The sequence below is a fragment of the Pan troglodytes genome, chromosome 16 (genome assembly GCF_028858775.2).
Source record: "Pan troglodytes isolate AG18354 chromosome 16, NHGRI_mPanTro3-v2.0_pri, whole genome shotgun sequence".
Classification (NCBI taxonomy): domain Eukaryota; kingdom Metazoa; phylum Chordata; class Mammalia; order Primates; family Hominidae; genus Pan; species Pan troglodytes.
In genome coordinates this window covers 59,059,470-59,078,068 of record NC_072414.2, presented here as the reverse complement: position 1 = coordinate 59,078,068, position 18,599 = coordinate 59,059,470, and the positions used below count along the sequence as shown (strand labels likewise).

Genomic DNA, 18,599 nt, shown 5'->3' with positions numbered 1-18,599 from the left:
CATCTCCACCAGCAAGAGAGGCCAAGGACCCTCAACCTCACCCAGAAAACAGGATGCTAAGATCACAGTTTCTTTGGGTCTCATTTTATTTGTTCACTTGCTGATTCAACACTTTTTAGAACCTGGGGGCTCCAGTAATCATGAACATCAGAGTAGGTTGTGTGAGGAGAAAGAAGAAGAAATGGCAAACATTCAATTTCAGATATTGTAGGGATGTTCAGGTATTGTCCAGAGAGCAGCTGGAGCTGAGGGGTCCCTAGCTCTGGAGAACTGCAGATCTGGAAGATATCCCCACATTGAAAGCACATGAAACCCAGGGAGAGCAGAAGTAGTTTGAACTGCAATTCTGACTCAGCCCAGCTGGGGAGAATGATGTCCAGCATATGGTTTGATTTTCTCATCGTTGAAGTTAAAGCAGATAGCAAAAAATAAAAATAAAAAAACACAGTGGCCAAAAGATGACATTTAAAAAGATCCCTGGATCAAAGCCTTTTTGTGAGTACTGTTATTTCATCCTCCTCCTAACGGTAACCACTTCCCACATGAACCCCAGTAAGGCAACCGTGCAGCCCACAAGAGAGATAGAAATATGACCACACTTCCCTCTTATAAACAGGCGATGGTAAACGTCTGAGACCACTGGTCCACAGCCGTGGTTAAACAAAGGGTTGGGGGCACCCTGGCATGGCCGTCAGGGCCTCCGTCTCCCCCACAGGCTGACACTCTATGAGTGGTGAACTTGGACCATTAACTTCAGAACTGAGGCAAACAGAACCAGTCTCGCACTGCGGCAACTTCGTCTGGTTTCATGCCCCGGCTCACCTGGCCACTGCTTCTGGAAACTGAAGAATTTTCCAGGAAAGTAGCTGTTGGTTCCAGGCCCATGCTCAAAGGCACCTCTCTCTGCTCCACCAGGACAAGACGGCAGGAAGACAACTTACATATTTACTGGAGTGCCCACCCCATGCCAACCCTCACCTCTTGGATCAGTAGCAGTGATAGATTCTTTTTTTAAACAATCAGAGCAAAAACTGTAACTCTTTTAATCAAGCAAGAAAAACAAGAAGACCTCAAAAAACTAATTAACTCTGAGATGTTCCCTGGGGTTCCAAGTTATCCCAGCTCCTAGATCAATAGGAAAACAAAACACGAGGCCTTGGGACAGGCTCTATTTTCTCTGAATTGGAATGAAAGGGCACTCGCACACTTGAAGTTAGTGATTAGCTCTTTGCGACTGAAGACTCAAGGGTATTCCCTATCTGCAGAAAGTTCCGTCCGATGACGGCAAAACTTTATATAATTTGGACAGGACTTTGTTTTTAACCACTAAACATTTATAGAATTTTTATGTCTTCCTATATATATGCTTTCAGAGAAAGTTTCCAGCAGATTCAAAGCAAGAGAGATGCACAAAGATACTAAACATGCAATTAAACTGCATATGGTTTTGAAGCTAGAACACAGTGAGAAACTTTAGAAAATTTCCCCTGAGGGAGGAGGCTCTCAGCGCTGTGCCCTGCCCCCACTTCAAACCCTAGGGCAAGTTGTTATCATTTTGTCAACAGGAAAATAAGACTGGTGGAGGGGTGGAGACAGAAATCGCAACTGCTTGAAACCTGAAACAACCTGGCTTGCATCACAAAATGTGTGGCCCTGGGCATGGCATTCAGAGGCCAGACAGTCCCCCTGCTCTGTTTCTCAGGTCCTTTTGTCTCCTTGGGCCTCAATTTAACACCTCTTCCAAAGCTACCAGACTGCCACAATCTACTCAGGAGATACTCCAAACACAATTATAGCACTATCTCTCCACCTCGACTGCAAGCTCCATGAGGGCAGACTTACCATCATGTCCTCAGAAGTCAGCAAGACATCATCAGTAAGTGTTCAGGAGTCTCACTTAGTGAAGGAAACCAGCAACCAACAAACATTAATTATTAAGTTGGTGCCTGAGTAATGGCAGTTTTTGCCATTATTTTCAATGGCAAAAATTGCCATTACTTTTGCACTAACCCAAATAAAATTTACTAAGCACCTACCTCCATACTAATTACCCTGATGAGTCAAAGGAATAGCCTGGGCCCTTGACCTCGAGAGGCTTCTGAGGGTCCACTATTTCTGTCATTGACTGCATGTGATACAATACTGACCAACAAGATACCAGGAGGCTCCCGGGGAAGGTTTTCTTCCTAAAGAGACCCCCAAGGAATAGGAGCCCTTTTCTGCCCTTGGATGCAACGTTTATAGATGGTAATATCTGCAACAGTTGTGGCCACCTTTGGACCAACAGGAGACAAGCTTGAAGAGAAGATGGCCAGGAGGAAAGATGTAAGGCTCCTGAGTCCTTCTGATGCCTGACTTTCCTGCTTCTAGCCTTCTTGGTGGAAGTAATAAGCCCTCTTATGATTGAAGCTATTTGTTGGGTTTCAAGTCACTTTTGGCCAAAAGCATCCTGATACAGCAATGCTGGCCTCTGATACAGAATGTGGGATGGACTCGCGACGGAAGGGGCCAACTGGCTTACTGCAGCACACAGGCATGAAGGACTGAGGGCCTCAGCTGGGGAAGGGAGGCTGGCAATGGTAAGAAGAGCTGTAACTCAGGAGACTCAAAAGCCGCTTCCAGCCTTACCCACAAGATGGCCTAGTCATCCCCATGACACCAGGGCTCAGTTCCCACGATGACTATCTGATGCACTGGAGCATAAGTAATGAATACTCTCTGTCCATGCCACCCCCACACATGCCTCCGCGTGTCTGTGGGGTAGCAAAAGGGGAAATGCATCGTGTTCTATTTATAAGACCCAGCTGAGCCACAAAGGCTAACGACAGGGGCACTGTAGTATCAGCTGAAGTTCTCCAAACAGGTGCCAAGTTTGGTTTGAATTTATATTTCACATTTCTCAGCCTGAAACCGTTCCTCTCTGTCACTCCAACTGCTCTCCTTGGAGCTCACCCGACAGGGCCTCGCCCACAGCAACAGTCTGGTTGGAGAGTTGAGAGAACTCAAGTCCCTCTCCAGACTTCCAATAAATTATCTGGGGCAAGAGAAGGAGGATGAGGTTTGGATGATCGTGGAAACAAACCCTGAAAGCCCAAAGCAGGAGTGAAACAGCACAGCCCTTACATGTTCTCTGCAGAATTCCGTTGGCAGGGAGGGGTTATTCGGGGCCACGTGCTTGCTCCGCAGCGGCCCTGGCACATTCCATGCACTGACCACAATCAAAGAGAAAGAAAAGGCATGCTTACTGTTATTTTTAATTCCTTCCTCAAGGCCTTCCAAAATTCTTCAGCAGGATTATCCACTAAACTTTCACCACTCCCAGCCAACAGTCCCTTTGAAGCCCAGAGCTAAAGTAAAGTGGAGAGCAGGAAAAGTCAGGTCCCAGAAGTCTCTGCTCTTGGCCATTAAATATCATCCAAGTTGCACTGGGCCTAGTGGCATCTCCCGGACTTCAAAGGGACAGGGCCTGATGATGGTGCCGACGTAGTAGAGCCACGTGAATGCCCTGCCACTGCCACCCCCACCTGCTCCATACACACCTGACCTTGACCTCCACCTCCTTTCCCTTCAGTAGTAGACATCAGCATAGCCAAATGTTCCCTAACTCCTACTCCAGTTAATTAAGCTCTAGTGCTAACTTTACCATGTTTTCAACATCTCGTCCAGTTTTAAAATATTACATTGCCAACTTGTTGCATGACCTTGGGCAAGTCCTTTCACTTAGAATAGCAGGACATAATTTGCACATTCCCTTCCACTTAAGCAACAGCACATGAGCTGGCGGATCCAATTCTCCATTACCTTGGTCAGGTATCAAGACCAGAGGCAGGGTGACTATTACCCAGGTTTGCCTGGACGGTCCTGATTTATGGCCAAGGACCGTAATTAATAGTGGCCATAATTAATAATGCTGCCCCTTGTCACTCTTGGAAACGTCTTGGTTTGTTTGATAAATTATGTAGTCACCCTAGATTCTAGAAGGGGTAGAGCTTCAGTGGCAAATCCGGCTCCAGCCCTTAGCCTGAGACTTAAAGCAACTTACCTAAGTAATCTGAACCTTGTTTCTGTCGTTTACCAAATGAGAATAATGATAGCAATGTCATAGCTTTTTGTATGAGGACAACAATGGCCATCCTTTCTTGAGGGGCTATGGGGTAGAGCGCAGAGAACTAGGAACCAGAGACCAGAGTTAAGATTCCTGTTCTGCCACTGACCCCTCAATGCTTCAGCCTCCTCCTCTGTAAACATAAATACATAAGTACCCAGAGTACTGTAGGTAAGTAAATAAGATCAAGGAGATCACCCCCTCCGGCATACACTCAGCATGCAGTTGACACTCAGTCCATGCAACACGTACCAGGATCACCCCATGTGAGTGGGCTTAGGTGATGTGCTAACAGTCAACACTGCTGACTCGACCATCTTCTGAGTCAAATGCTTGGACATGGCCAAAAGTAACAGCTCACCTAAGCTTCTAGTACAAGGCACCAGAGCATATGTGCCCCGAGCTAATATTCCAATATAATTTTGTGCAATATTTATGATTGTCTCTAAGGTCTCTGTGGAAATCTGGGTGTGAACTTAGAAGCCTTAACTCCCATCTCTGTCAGAAAGGGTTTTTAGCAGTGTTAGTGAGTTCTACACCATAAAGAAATAATATGCGGGGGGCGAGGCGCGGTGGCTTACACCTGCAATCCCAGCAATTTGTGAGGCTGACGCGGGCAGATCACCTGAGGTCGGGAGTTTGAGACCAGCCTGACCAACATAGAAAAACCCTGTCTTTACTAAAAATACAAAATTAGCCAGGCATGGTGGTGCATGCCTGTAATCCCAGCTACTCGGGAGGCTGAGGCAGGAGAATCGCCTGAATCCGGGAAGCGGAGGTTGCCGTGAGCCAAGATCACGCCTTTGCACTCCAGCCTGGGCAACAAGAGCGAAACTCCGTCTCAAAAAAAAAATAATAATAATAATAATATGTGACATTGCAAAACATTTCACAGCTTGCAAGAAGCTTTTAATCTAAAATAAATCTAATCTGATTTAAATAAATAACTTCAATAACATCCCTCCTTGAGGGAGGTCATTGTTTTTCCCATTTTACTGATGAGGAAAAGGAGGCTCAAATAAGTTAAACAACATGTCCACAGTCACCACCGCAGTAAGTTGGGGAGCAGGGATTTGAACCCAGGGCACTCCGCAGCAATAGGCTGCCCCTGGTCTTGCCTTCAGTTAAGAGGTTTCTAGCAATGTTTTCAAAAACAGCCCATGAACTAGAATCAGTCCTTGGACATGAAACTCAATCTTTTAAAAACCCAGCAACTTAAACCACCACCACCACCACCAAGCTGACCCTCTAAAGGCGAGGTAAATAATACCCAATCTCTCAATGATAAAAGTAATGAAGAATACTGATTTAAACATGCTGTTTTACTCTCTCATTAAGGAATATAATCTGTTTTCAATAAACATACATCCTGCTATGGGTCTGCAGTACTGAATTTAGGTAGTTTCACTGATTGCAGTGTGGTCTGGAATTGGAAAGCCTGGCCTTGATTGATGATCAACAACAAAGAAATTAAAAACACTGACCAGAGACGGTCCACATGAAGGCACTGTGTCAGGCACAGGGAAGACCCAGCAGAGGCCGGGATCTAATTTGGGGGCCTGTGCTTGGGTAGACCAGGCATCTGCATGGAGGCCAGCAACACCCCACTTAGTTTCCCAAGGTATCCATATCAAAAGGCTGACATGACTCACTGGCTAATTACCTGAACGCCTGGGCTCCCTGAGCCCTCCTGGCTGAACAACATGTCTTCTCTCCTGACAGTGAACAAAACACTATTTTCAACCTGGTCCAGACATAGCCTAAAGCTGTCCACATGGTACTGTAAGGGATTATGACTCTGACCTGGATAACTCGGGCAGAAAACCTGCTGTTAACAGCCACTGGGTAAGAGGAGGAAATGAAACAAGAAACGATAGAGTGGTGGCTTTCACCGTGCCACTCCCCTGCTTTAAAATCTCCTGGACACTTACAGAGCAAGGTCCAAACACAAAGTACGAAGTTTGGCAAACCAAAGCCCTTGACAACATCCTTCTCCAACTCCTCTCTGCCCACTCCCTCATCCACACTCTGGCCACCCTAAACTGTCTTGCCTTCCCTAGACGTCAGGCCCTTCCGCAGTCTGGTCTGTGCTCTGTGCTGCCTCCCACTCCACTCCTACACTCCTATCCATCCTTCAAGGCCCCATTTGAGCACTGCCTCCTCTGTGAAGCCTTCTGATACCTCCAGAAATAGACCTGCTCTTCCTCTAGGCTCCCAAATATTTTGTTTGACCTTCACTATAGTGTCTCTTCCACAGGCCCACCATAACTGTGGTTACTGGTGTCCCTTTTTGCCTCTGAGCAGTTCAGAGACACGACTTCATCTCTATATCTCTGGTACTTAATAAAGATTTCCAGCAAACGAAGGCACTTTCAGTGGTCCAGCTCTCTGCTCCACTTTTTGAATGAGCAGCTACAATATGTAGCACCTTCTCCCTCATCTGCATTAAATTCACTCTGGCCTGGGTTGAGGGTGAGGGAAATCAATTCCTGTGAACATCTCCAAAATGCTACCCATATAATGGTGCCACCTGGACTGGGATTCAGTTGTGGCCACGCAACTGAGCGGATGCTACAAAAATACATACATACGTACATACATACATACGTACATACATACATACATACAGAAATGCCTGCCCTAAGAGCAAAAATACAGAGGAAGGCCTACACACCATACGTAGTATTTAAAGACAGAAATCAAGGTAACAAATGGTTACACAGAATGCGTTCTATCATCCTGCCTTGACCAATACTTTAATAAGTCCAGGTTTGAATTTAGGATTCCCTGACCTCTTGGTTTCACAATGGAATGTGGAAGCTCAGAGAGACCCAGCCCAAGATCTCAGCCCATCCCTAGCACCACCCATAACTTTCAGAGGCCTTGTGCACACCCAAGTAGAGTCCCCAGGCCACAAGTCCAAGCTCTAGCCAATTCCTTCATGCCCCTGCACCCCTTGCCCAGCCATTGGTCCCACAGGTACACATGCTGTCCATGGCCAACACAGTCTGCCCTCAAGTAAAACAGACCTGGGGAAGAGGCCCACGCAGGACTTGGAAACAGGCTCAAGACACTGATGCAGGGAACTGGAAGGGCCAGGCCTCTGAGCATGATCTGGAAAAAGGAAGTGCTTGCTCTAGATGGGCCTGTCCCTTGGCCCTACAGTCTCCTTGCCCCAGTAAGAGGAGCACAGCCAGGTGGAGGGCCAAAGCATGACTCTTGAAGCGTGAGCTCCCTCTTGCACGTATCTGAGGGCAGTCAAGGGTATAGCCACCACGTCTGGGTCATTTCAGAGCCATGAGTTTCTGGACCTGACCATTCTCACTCAACAGCCCACCTAACCAGTAAGCTAGTACTTGAGGGGGAGCCGGAAGTGCATTCCAACTTGGGCCTCAAAAAAACACCAGCAACAATAAACATCATGCACTTCCATGCACTTACGGGCAGCTATCAGTGACAGGCGCGTGAGTCACTGCGTTTCTGCTTCAGGATCTTACCCATCCCCCGCCCCAGGAGACCTGATTCATCAAAGTTTGTTTTTAGTACTATTATTTTTAGTCGACCAAACAAATTTTTAAGAATAATGATAGAGAAGGTGATGGGGGAGGGCAGAACCGCCTAAGAATATGAATTGTTTCTCTTTCAATAGCCTGCCAAGCCTTACATCAACAAGTGGCATGTCTGTATGTTCTCTGTGTGTGTTGAAGTAGATCCTTTTCCTATATCAACTGAGACTCTCCAAAGGAGAATGCTCTGTGAGCAAGTGTGTCGGGATGGGAAGGGGATCACCTACTGGAGTCGACGGACATCATCTGCCAAATTTCCCCTTGGAAAGGAAAAATGAGTGTTTACTAAGCATCTACTATGTATTATGATCGATACTGGCAAAGTACTTAATACATCTTATCTCACTTGGGTTGATTTTTTTTTTTTTGAGACAGAGTCTCACTCTGTTGCTCAGGCTGGAGTACAATGGTGCGATCTTGGCTCACTGCAAGCTCTGGCTCCCAGGTTCAAGCAATTCTCCTGTCTCAGCCTCCTGAGTAGCTGAAATTACAGGCGCCCGCTACCACGCCCGGCTAATTTTTGTATTTTTAGTAGAGCCGAGGTTTCACCATATTGGTCAGGCTGGTCTCGAACTCTTGACCTCAGGTGATCCATCCACCTTGGCCTCTCAAAGTGCTGGGATTATAGGCTTGAACCACCATGCCCGGCCACTTGGGTTGATTTCTATGAAGTAGGTAGTTTCATCCTCATTTTACAGATGCAGAAACTGGGGCTCAATAAGTTGAAGCAAAGTACCCAAGGTCACCACATAGCTAATAACTGTCAGACTCAAACCCAAACCCGTCAGACTTGAGAGGCTTTGCTCCTTCTGCCCAACTGTGCTCTTCCTGTCCTCCCCGTCTCCTGCTCCCCAGGTAATATGTGAAGAACCTGTTTGGGTAGAGACAAACAGCCACACACAAAATGTAAAGGGGTAGCACAACAAGCAGTAATTCACTCTGCCTTCCCATGGGCTGGGAGAAATTAGACCCACCTTGAGTCTGACTTCAATAAGGGTAAGAAAAAGTTTACAACCAGGAAGATTTGAAGCAAAAGGAAAAACCCAATTTCCATCACCAGTGCCTGCTTTCAGCCACTTGTAACTACTCAAAAAGTCCTTTCTGGATTCATTACTCCACATTTGGGCTTAGCCCAGAGGTGATTTTTTAAGGAAAAAATGCCTTTTGGCATTTTTGAGCAGTGACAGCGTAAAAACAGACCTTTAAAAAACACACACCCAAAAAGCATTACTATTTTCAAATGTCCAGTTGAAAAGAAAAAAAAAATGGTGACACCTCAGAGTTACAACTTGGCTTGGCAGTTTGTGATGCAACACTTAGCAGCAAAAGGGACCAGATTCATAACTCTGTAGGTTTCAAAGGCAAAGCCATACACAGTGTTTCTTAATACTGGAGTCCTACCCCATCTCTACTAAAAATACAAAAATTAGCCGGGCGTGGTGGCGGGCGCCTGTAGTCCCAGCTACATGGGAGGCTGAGGCAGGAGAACTGCTTGAACCTGGGAGGCGGAGGTTGCAGTGAGCTGAGATCACGCCACTGCACTCCAGCCTGGGCGACACAGCAAGACTCCATCTCAAAAAACAAAAAAAGAGAGAGACAGAGATAAAGAAACAAACAAACAATACAATACAATACTGGAGTCCTAAACTACCGGCAAAGCACTCAAGAGAAAAACTTGCCAGATGTAAGCTGGGAGAGCCATGTGATACTGAAAAAGAACTATTTAGGAGGAAACTCACTTTTCATTTCCTAGTTGGGGTTTAAACTTGCAACATCCACGCTGCCTAACAAAAGGCTCATGCTTACGCAATCAAGTGCAGCCTTTCTTTATATAGATGCTTGGAAATAAATAAAGGAAGCTTCCTGGGTAAACTTTGACATATGAGCAAACATTTTCCACAGGTATCCTCTATAATGCCTACCTCTTACATTTAACCATTTTTAGGCATCTGTGGTCATTAGTTTAAGTAAACTTCCTGTTCTTAGAATAGTCAAAAATAGCAACAAAAGAAGAAAAACTGTTCATTGCACCTCAAGAGGCACAGCCTCCACGTCTTCATCCTAGCATTATTTTCATATTCCTTTGTAGTTAAATTTCACTGATTTAGACTCACAGAGTAAGGAAGAGGCAAGGAAGAGGGAGGGAAATCACCAAAATTAAAGGCTGAATTACAATTTTATTATTTTTACTTATGTAAATTAATTGACACCAGGCTGATAGAGTCTTGGAACATGAATAATTAAGAAAGATCTGTCATTCACTGATCAACTAGATGCGTGCAACTGGGAGCTTTTAAAATGTTTGTATGTGGCCAGGCGCGGTGGCTCAAGCCTGGAATCCCAGCACTTTGGGAGGCCGAGGCGGGCAGATCACTTGAGGCCAGGAGTTGGAGACCAGCCTGGCCAACATGGCAAAACTGGTCTCTGATAAACATACAAAATTAGCCGGGTGTGGTGGCACATGCCTGTAATCCCAGCTACTCAGAAGGCTGAGGCAGGACAATCACTTGAACCTGGGAAGCGGAGGTTGCAGTGAGGCAAGACCACGCCATTGCACTTCAGCCTGGGCAACAAGAGCGAAACTCCATCTCAAAAAATAAAATAAAATGCTTGTATGAATACCAATTCCAAGTTAGAAAGGCCCTCCAATAGAGTTTATCTAGCCTATTTTCCAGTTGAGAACATTCGAGGCCCAAAGAAGGTGACTTGTCCCAGGTCACACAGCTAATCAGAAACAGAGCCACGTCTAGAACCTACCAAGGTCTGCTGACTCCTACCTCCAAAATAATCCTCAAACTCTTGTTTATTAATTTTTCTTTGACAGCATTTATGGGGCAAAAAGGCCTGCTAAACAAACTTTTGCCTAGTCCAGAATTAGCCAAACTTCTTAATTAATAGGCTTCTACTGTGTTTTCATTTTAAACTGAGTCTCTGCCAAAACATTCTACAGCAGTTGCCACTGTGGCAGGCTGCTGTTTATAGGAAGGGCCTTAGATAACCAACAGTGGATAGTATGCTATAGATTTGTTTATTTCTCAAACTGTTAAGTCGAAACAAAGGATAATGTTATACAGAGAGAAAGAGAAAGAGAGAGAGAGAGATCCTTGTCAAGTCAATAAACTGCAGAGCTTGGGGGATTTGGTTTGTTTGGCACCAAAAAAACAGTATTTACAAATTAGCTAAAGAGTGAACACATACAGCATTCTTACAACTCCAAAGAACCTGTGTTTCACAGCCAGTGGACTAGAAGCTACAGAAGGCACCAGGGACAGTATCTGCCTTATTCACTATTTTGTCCGCATTATCTGGCACAGAAATTAGCACCTGGTACGGCATTAAAGGAAGGCATAAAAATGAACTGGACACGTTCTCTTGGAATTGTCTCGGTTCTAAAGCTTAGAATACAGTAAAATTAGAAACCAAACTTCTGTAGGGTGGGCTTAGGATGGCAACTTCCCACTGTTTCCAGGAACCATTGTGCTTGAAGATGGGAAGACTGAAGGCTCCATGGCTCAGGGACTTGTCAGAGGCCAACAGAAGGTCATACCCCTCCTTAGGGAGGAGCTAGTCCCATCCAACACTGCACCAGCCATTCACGTCTGCACATGGCTGGTGAACTTCCACCCCCTGCACATTCAGCAGGCTGCCATCATGAGCAGCCTTCTTGGGCAGTTCTCTTGCCAGCCAACCAACACTATGAGATGTGGATTTGGGGGAGGGAATGGAGTCTTTAAGTTTTGCTTTTGTTTTAATCAGTCAATATGGCAAAGGAGAAAAGGGCAAAAGTCAATTAGGACTATTGATGAGACTTGCTGATTAAGAAAACTGCATTCCAACCTTAGAGAACTTAATTGCAATTACAGGAAGCTGAAGGAGAGGTGAATAAAGGTGGGAGAATAAGGTTAACAGGAATGAAAGCTGATTCCAATTTGAAGTAAGCCCTGCTTGGTCCTATTTATTTCATTAAGGAGCTCACGCAGAATACTGGCTGTACTGTGCATCAAATGGCATTGAAATCTCCTAATAAATTAACAAGTAAAAATTAATGGTCGCTCAGTTCATTAAATCGTGTTAATTTTATTCCATTATAATAATACAGCAATCACATGTTTACATTATTAAACCAATATTTATTTTTTAACTCATTTAGTTGGATTCCTGATGTGATAAGCTTGAAACAAATTCTTTCGATTTCATCAACTTCTTGCATTTCTCATCAGAATTAAATGTGACTGTATTCATACTTTTTTCTGTTATTAAAATTGTCATTTAAAACTTCACCCTTGCAAAGACTTTTTAAAAAATATACCACTAAAAGCACCTATGTTCATTCAGAAACTCAGGCGTCTAGGATTTATTCTCAGCAAGTGTTAACTAGAGAAACGAGAAGCTAGGTCACACCGAAGCTTTGAATTTCAAAACAACCATCTGCAAGTTGTCCACTTTTCATTTATTTATTTATTTATTTTGAGACAGAGTCTCGCTCTGTCACCCAGGCTGGAGTGTAGTGGCGCGATCTCGGCTCACTGTAAGCTCCGCCTCCTGGGTTCACACCATTCTCTTGCCTCAGCCTCCCGAGTAGCTGGGACTACAGGCGCCTGCCACCACGCCCGGCTAATTTTTTTGTATTTTTAGTAGAGACAGGGTTTCACCGTGTTAGCCAGGATGGTTGTGATCTCCTGACCTCGTGATCCGCCTGCCTCGGCCTCCCAAAGTGCTTGGGATTACAGGTGTGAGCCACCGTGCCCAGCCAAGTTGTCCACTTTTTATTAACACTCCCTGTCATATTCTGAGCTGATACATCTAAAGTCCCTGTTCCCACCAAGGAAACCTGAATTTCAGTTTGCAGTACTAACTTACTTTTTACTTCAAAGAGAAAATGCTTTACAGTGGAGTAAAATATAGCACCCAAGTCACTAGCTGTTCAGTGCCAGTTACAAGGTAACGTATTTATAGCAGCACTCAGTTTAGTAAAAGAGGATAAAGACGTCCTCATTCTTATAGGGAACTATCCCCATGTACCAAAAAGTTCCCAACATCATACTGCAGTCCAAAAAGCTTCCTTTGGATAACCCTTGTCCCCTTCTTAGTTTTCCACCTCTCATGGGTTCTCCTCCTCTCTACACCTCCTCCCACAGAATTAACTGTGTTTCCACATTGCTGGGCACTTAGCACATTCCTCAGCCGCAGCTCATGCCCCATACCTTTGGGCAAGTCTGTCTCCCGCTCTAGACAGGGAGCTCTTTGAGTACAGGGACCCTGCTGTGGTCATTGTAGTATGTTCTCAACGAAGGACTGAATAATTCAATAATGAATGAATGATGCAGAATGAAGTCTAAACGTAACATACCTGTCAAATTCTCTGGTTCACAAAACACTTCCACAGGACTTATCTCATCCTGACTTGGCAGGTGCAGATATAAAAGCTGTGAAACTTAAATGGATTCCCAAATCCTTGCAGGTGGTAAAATGGTAGGTACAGGACCTGAATTTTGTGTTTTTTCCAGCAAAAACAGATGCCTGTCATTATTTTATTTCCTAACACAGTGAATTCTACAATATTTAAAAGGCACATCAACGCCCGCCCCCATCAAAAATCATCCATACTAGATCTCATATTTCTACTGGTAGCTGGGAATGAGAAAGAGATAGCAGTTAGATACTCAAATAATGCCCTATTAATGTTTCCCTTACTGATGTGTAAGCTTCTCAGAGGCTGGAACTTTTCAAACGTGTCTCTACATCCTCCTCTGGTACCTACAAAATTGACTCAGACACGGGAGGGGTCCAATAAATATCAATAAATCAACAAAATCCAGCCCTGTAACAACAGAGGGGCTGTCTGCAAACATTCCACTCCCAGGTGCAAGCAGCATGTTCCAAGGTTCTAAATGTTCCCAGGGAACGTCAAGTGGCGCCTAGGTTCAGCTGCAGCTGAGTCAGATCCCTCATCAGCTACCTATTGTCCTGCAGGAACCTCCTCTTCTCAGGCCCTACGTGGAACTCCCCTAATCAAACTTAACAAGAGCAAAGAGATAATGGACCACCTCCCTAGCAGCTGGAAGGGGGCTTGCTTCCAATGGGCCACACGGGCATGGTGCTCTGAACTGCAGCCAAGAGAAGAGGGAGGCCTCTACAGCCTTAGTAATAGGTCTATCCCCAGAAATCTGGAAAAGGCATGCTAAAGACTAGGATCTTTTTCCTTTCTCAAAGTGGGAGTACCCTGGCAAAAGTCAAGGAGATAATAAGAGGAGGCTACAGTAAAAGATCAGATTCGGTGAGGTGCGGTGGCTCACGCCTGTAATCCCAGCACTTTGGCAGGCCAAGGCGGGCAGATCACAAGGTCAGGAGTTCAACACCAGCCTGACCAACATGGTGAAACCCCGTCTCTACTAAAAATACAAAAATTAGCTGGGCGTGGTGGCGGGCGCCTGTAATCCCAGCTACTCGGGAGGCTGAGGCACGAGAATCGCTTGAACCGGGAGACAGAGGTTGCAGTGAGCTAAGATCATGCCACTGCGCACCAGCCTGGGCAACAAGGCAAGACTCTGTCTCCAAAAAAAAAAAAAGATCAGATTCACAGGGAGGGAGTAGATGCTGTGTGTCAGACCTAATGTTTGCTTCAATTCTCCAATTTTCCACTGGACTGGGTGCTCTGACACAAGAAAGCCCAAATTCCCTTCCAAACAAGCAATGCTTTAAGCTTGGTCTAGCTCCCAACAACGAGGCCAAGGCATGGATTCCCTGGTGGAAGTACAAGCTACCAGTGTCTACCAGAAAACTAAGTTTTAAGTGTGCCGAGCTCCTTATTCCTCATATAACGCTCACACACCAACTCTCATTCAGTGGCAAATGCTTTGATTCCATTCTTATAAACTGGCAAGGAAGATACCTGCAGCTTTACTCAGGTACTCAAGCAGGTGAGGAATGAGAGGCTGTTATAAAACTTGTGTAAATTCTGCCAATCCTGCCAGACCTCAGAGTATCCTGACAGCCCCTTTGTTGGTGTATCTAAATGAAGCTCTTACCACTTCCTTGGCACCAATCTCTTTCACCTTCTTTATGTCGATAAGTGTGTATCACGCCAGCTCCACTGATAATTGAAACAAGTCAGAGCTGGTGTCACAGAGAAGCAAGCCTGTGGTCTGGAAGTCCCTAGTATACAGCTCTAATTGCCAAATGTTGCTGTTGCTGCTCATGATTATATATTAGCCAAAACACACTTGGCTTAATCTCCTTAGACTGAGGGCTCCTTAAACCCCAGAGTCCAGATCTTGCGGAGTGTTTTTAAGCACCCAGTGACCAACCCCCTACACACAGGGGGAATGACTAAGTTAAACATTTTCCTTTCTCTACTTTCCAAACTAAAAGGCAGTTGTGGTGAAAGCAGACAATTTGACAAGCAACACTGCAATCTATGGGGCTTAGCAGACACATTGATATCACCAGCACAGGGCCAAACCAGCCACCTCCCCAAGACGTGGCCTTTAGTTTTCTGCCCACGACCAAAACAGCAGCAGCTGTTGCCAAGGGACACAAGGTGACCCAGAGGCGTGGGCACAAAATCCAAGGATGAAAATCCATTTTGTCTGGATCCACCCAAGCAACTGGGTTTCCCTAACTGAAAAAAAAGATGAAAAAAAAAATCTACTTTTGTATTCAGTCCTATCCAGGCAGGCAGAAGATGCCTCAGTCCTAACAAAGTCACGAGAAGGCCACAGGGCAGGTTGGCTTGAACTCTCAGAATCATCCAAAGCGTTCACACGTCTTAGGCTTCCAAAGTCTCAGCAGGACTTTGGAAGAGGAAAAGGCAGGCCAAAGGTATGGCCCCACAGAGGACAAACTCCTACCAAGGCAAGGGAAAGCAAGGCCTCTCTGCCAAGCTATCACCAGCCTAAAGATTAAAGAAGCAACCGCACATACAAAGATCCACAGGGCCCTCCCCAAGCTAACACAGCTTTAGCATTCAGCAAAGAATGTATTCAGGATCTTCAAAGTATAAAGCAGCATGGGGCAGCAGAAAGAGCACATTCAGTCAGAACCCCATGTCTATGACTCAAGCATTTTCACCTCTCTCTTTTAAGGTTTCCTCTGCTTTAAAAATGTGATAATCTTAAGCCTAACAACCTTATCTACTTTGCATGGCTGGTTGCTTGCTTGCTTTCTGTCTTTTTTTGAGGACCTCAGAAAACCATGTGAAAGTGCTTTGTAAACTGTGAAACACTTTTCACAGCTGCCTGTTTTATAATTGATACCACTTTTTTTTTCTGTTTCAATACATAAAGCACTTGTCTTCAATGCACCCAGGCAGATAAGGAGAAGGTAGGTTTGGCAGACCCCTCCCCAGACAGAGAAGTAGCATACTCACCCACTCTACCCCAGCCACCCCCACGGAAGGAATACAGAAGAATTAACAACCAGAGCTGGAACCAAATCCCAGGTCTCTCTGACCATCACATCACACCACCTCCTCTGAAGTCAATTCTGGCTCCCGATCACACGCCCAGAGACTTCCCCAGACAGCACACCGCCTTCCCTCCCCCTTTATTGACTGGATCCACCCAGTTAAAAAAAATTTAAGTCCGCACTCCCACCATATGTGGCATTTATTTCCAGGGGAGGCCTGCCCTCGGTTCCCGTGGACAGATGTTGCTTTGTGCCTGCCTGACTCGCCTGGCAGCCCCTGTACAACTGCCCCAAGCAGGTGGCCAAGGATGGAGTCCACCCTGGCCCAGGGGCAGGGATGACAATCCCTTTGCGGCTGACAGTCCCTGGTGCTTTCTACTCATTCCTCGGCAGCCTGGGAGCCCCAAAACAGCCAGCCCCCAACACACACGCTCTCTCCCTTGGTTCAGAATCAAAGGAGGCTGAGAGGTAGAGATAGGAAGCCAAGGTAACCGCACCCCCAATTCCCAGCCAGGCACATCTAAGCTAAGGAAGGCCCTGGGGGAGTGAAGTCACTGACCCCTTCTATCAGCCATCTGTGGGCTCCCGCCCGACCTAGCTAGCGCGCAACGGGAAGGATAAAGGAGATCCAGACAGATGGCAGCGCGCTTTGGGAAGGAAGGCTCTACAGGAATGCGAGGGCCGATGCGAGGCCCACTTTGGGGTGTGTTTTGTTATCTGCCCGGCTGCAGCCTGCCCCTCTCCCTCGTTCTGCACGGTTTCAAAATCTCTTGGACCAAAAGGAGGGCAAAAGAGTCGGGATGGGGGGGTGGGAGGTGGGAGAAGACCCTATTTTCCGCCACTTGTCTCTCCCATTTGGAAGTCAGAGCACTGCACTGCAACCAAAGTGCGTGCATGCTCAGGGGGCGGGAGACTGGCACAACCGAGTCTAAAAATACTCGATAAAAATGCTAATCCCGAAGGCAAAGAAAGAACGAAGAAGGAATCTGTCAATCACTAGGCTCCCGCTCCTCACCCACAGCCCCAGCTGTACGGACCGCATTCCTGTAGAGGAAAGTGGGGAGACCGGACTGAAGAAAAGAAACGCAAAGACACCACCACCTCCACGAGCGCGGGCAGCGGGGGCGGGAGGCGGCGGCGGAGGAGGGGCTCCGGCCCGCGGAGCCGAACAAAGCGGGCCTCAACTTCCAGCCCCAGCTCCCCGGAGTGGGGGCGGCCGAGTCCCGCAGCAACCCGCTCTCCCCTCCCGGAGGTGGAAAGGGAATGTGAGGTCTGGAAGCCAGAGTGCCGCGTGGAAGCCTCGGGCTCTGATCTTTGCAAATCAGAGATGGTTTTGTTTGGGGTCCCCCCACCCCCTTCCTGCCCGCGCTCTCCCACTCTCACACACACGCACCCACACAGTCTCACTCCCTCCCTCTCTCTCCCTCTTCCCATCTCCAGCCCCACTGGGTCGGCCCCGCAGTGCCAGGGGGCTGGGCCGACGTGCCCCCGGGTCCCCCGGGCGGGCCCCCACCTGGGGATGGTGATGCACTTGGTGTTGACGTTCTGCGTGGTGATGGCCTTCTCCAGCTCGTCCAGCTGCCCCGTCTTTTTGAGTTTCTTGACCAGGCTCTTGACCGCCTTCTCGCACCATTTCTCCTCCTGCCCGTTCTGCTCGCCCTTCTTCCAGCCCAGCAGGCGCTTCACGATCGGGGGAGTGAAAGGCAGGATGGACGACATGGCTGGGGAGGGCGCGCGGGCGGCGAGGAGCGCCCCCGGCGGGGCTGGGCTCGACGGGACGCCGGGGGCGCAGAGGGGAGCTCGGCCGGGGCCTGCCGCGGTCGCCCAAACTTCGCCTCAACTCTCGGCGAAGTTGCCGGGGCGCCGGGCCGGGCCGCGGCGCTGCAGCCTGCGGGGCTCGGCGCGCGGCCCTGCGCCCGGAGCGGCTCCCACGGCGAAGAGAAGAGCGGCCGGGCGGGCGGACGGCAGCAGTGCCGGGTCGGGAAGGCCCCGAACGCGGGGCGGTGGCGGCAGCCGCGAGACTCCAAGTGGCAGCAGAAGTTTGGGTTTCCGCACGGGGTAGCTGTTTGGGTGCCGCCTCCGGGAAGGAAAGTCCAACCCCCGGCCAAACTTCGCTCGCCTCGCTAGCTTTGATGCGCAGATCCCTCCGCCTCTGCGGCCTCACCGCCCCGCCACCCTCCTCCTCCCGGCTCGCCGCTCGCTCGCTCGCTCGCTGGCTGGGCCGGCCCGGGGCGTGCGCCGCGCTCCCGCTCCCGCCCGCTCCCAGTCTGTGTTTCATGCAAATCCGCGTGCAGCCTCCTTTCCAAGTGCTGTCACCGCCCCCTCGCCGCCGGGGCTCCCCGCCTCCTCCCCCGCGCCCCGCCACCTCCTCCCGCGGGCGCCCTGCCCGCCCCCTGCTCCGGGGAGGGCGCCCGGCCGGCCACCACCCCGCGCCCAGCATGCCCACGTGGGCGACCCGGGCGGCGGCAGTCCTGGCTGGAGCGCGCGGGACCCTGCGCGACCCCGACCTGAAGTCGGGCGGG

The 18,599-nt window shown here is 48.0% G+C and overlaps 1 protein-coding gene across 2 annotated transcripts in view; it reads right to left on the bottom strand.

The window, feature by feature from the left end:
* SMAD3 (SMAD family member 3) overlaps positions 1-18,353 on the bottom strand; it is a 129,468-nt gene extending 111,115 nt beyond the window's left edge. The window contains exon 1 of one of the 2 annotated variants that reach the window (XM_001159972.7): positions 17,591-18,353. In XM_001159972.7, coding sequence (XP_001159972.2) covers positions 17,591-17,796 — 206 coding nt within the window. In that variant the 5' untranslated portion in view covers positions 17,797-18,353. The remainder of the gene's footprint in view (positions 1-17,590) is intronic. The other variant, XM_054667735.2, reaches the window with a different exon arrangement.
* Between the last annotated feature and the right edge of the window lie 246 nt (positions 18,354-18,599).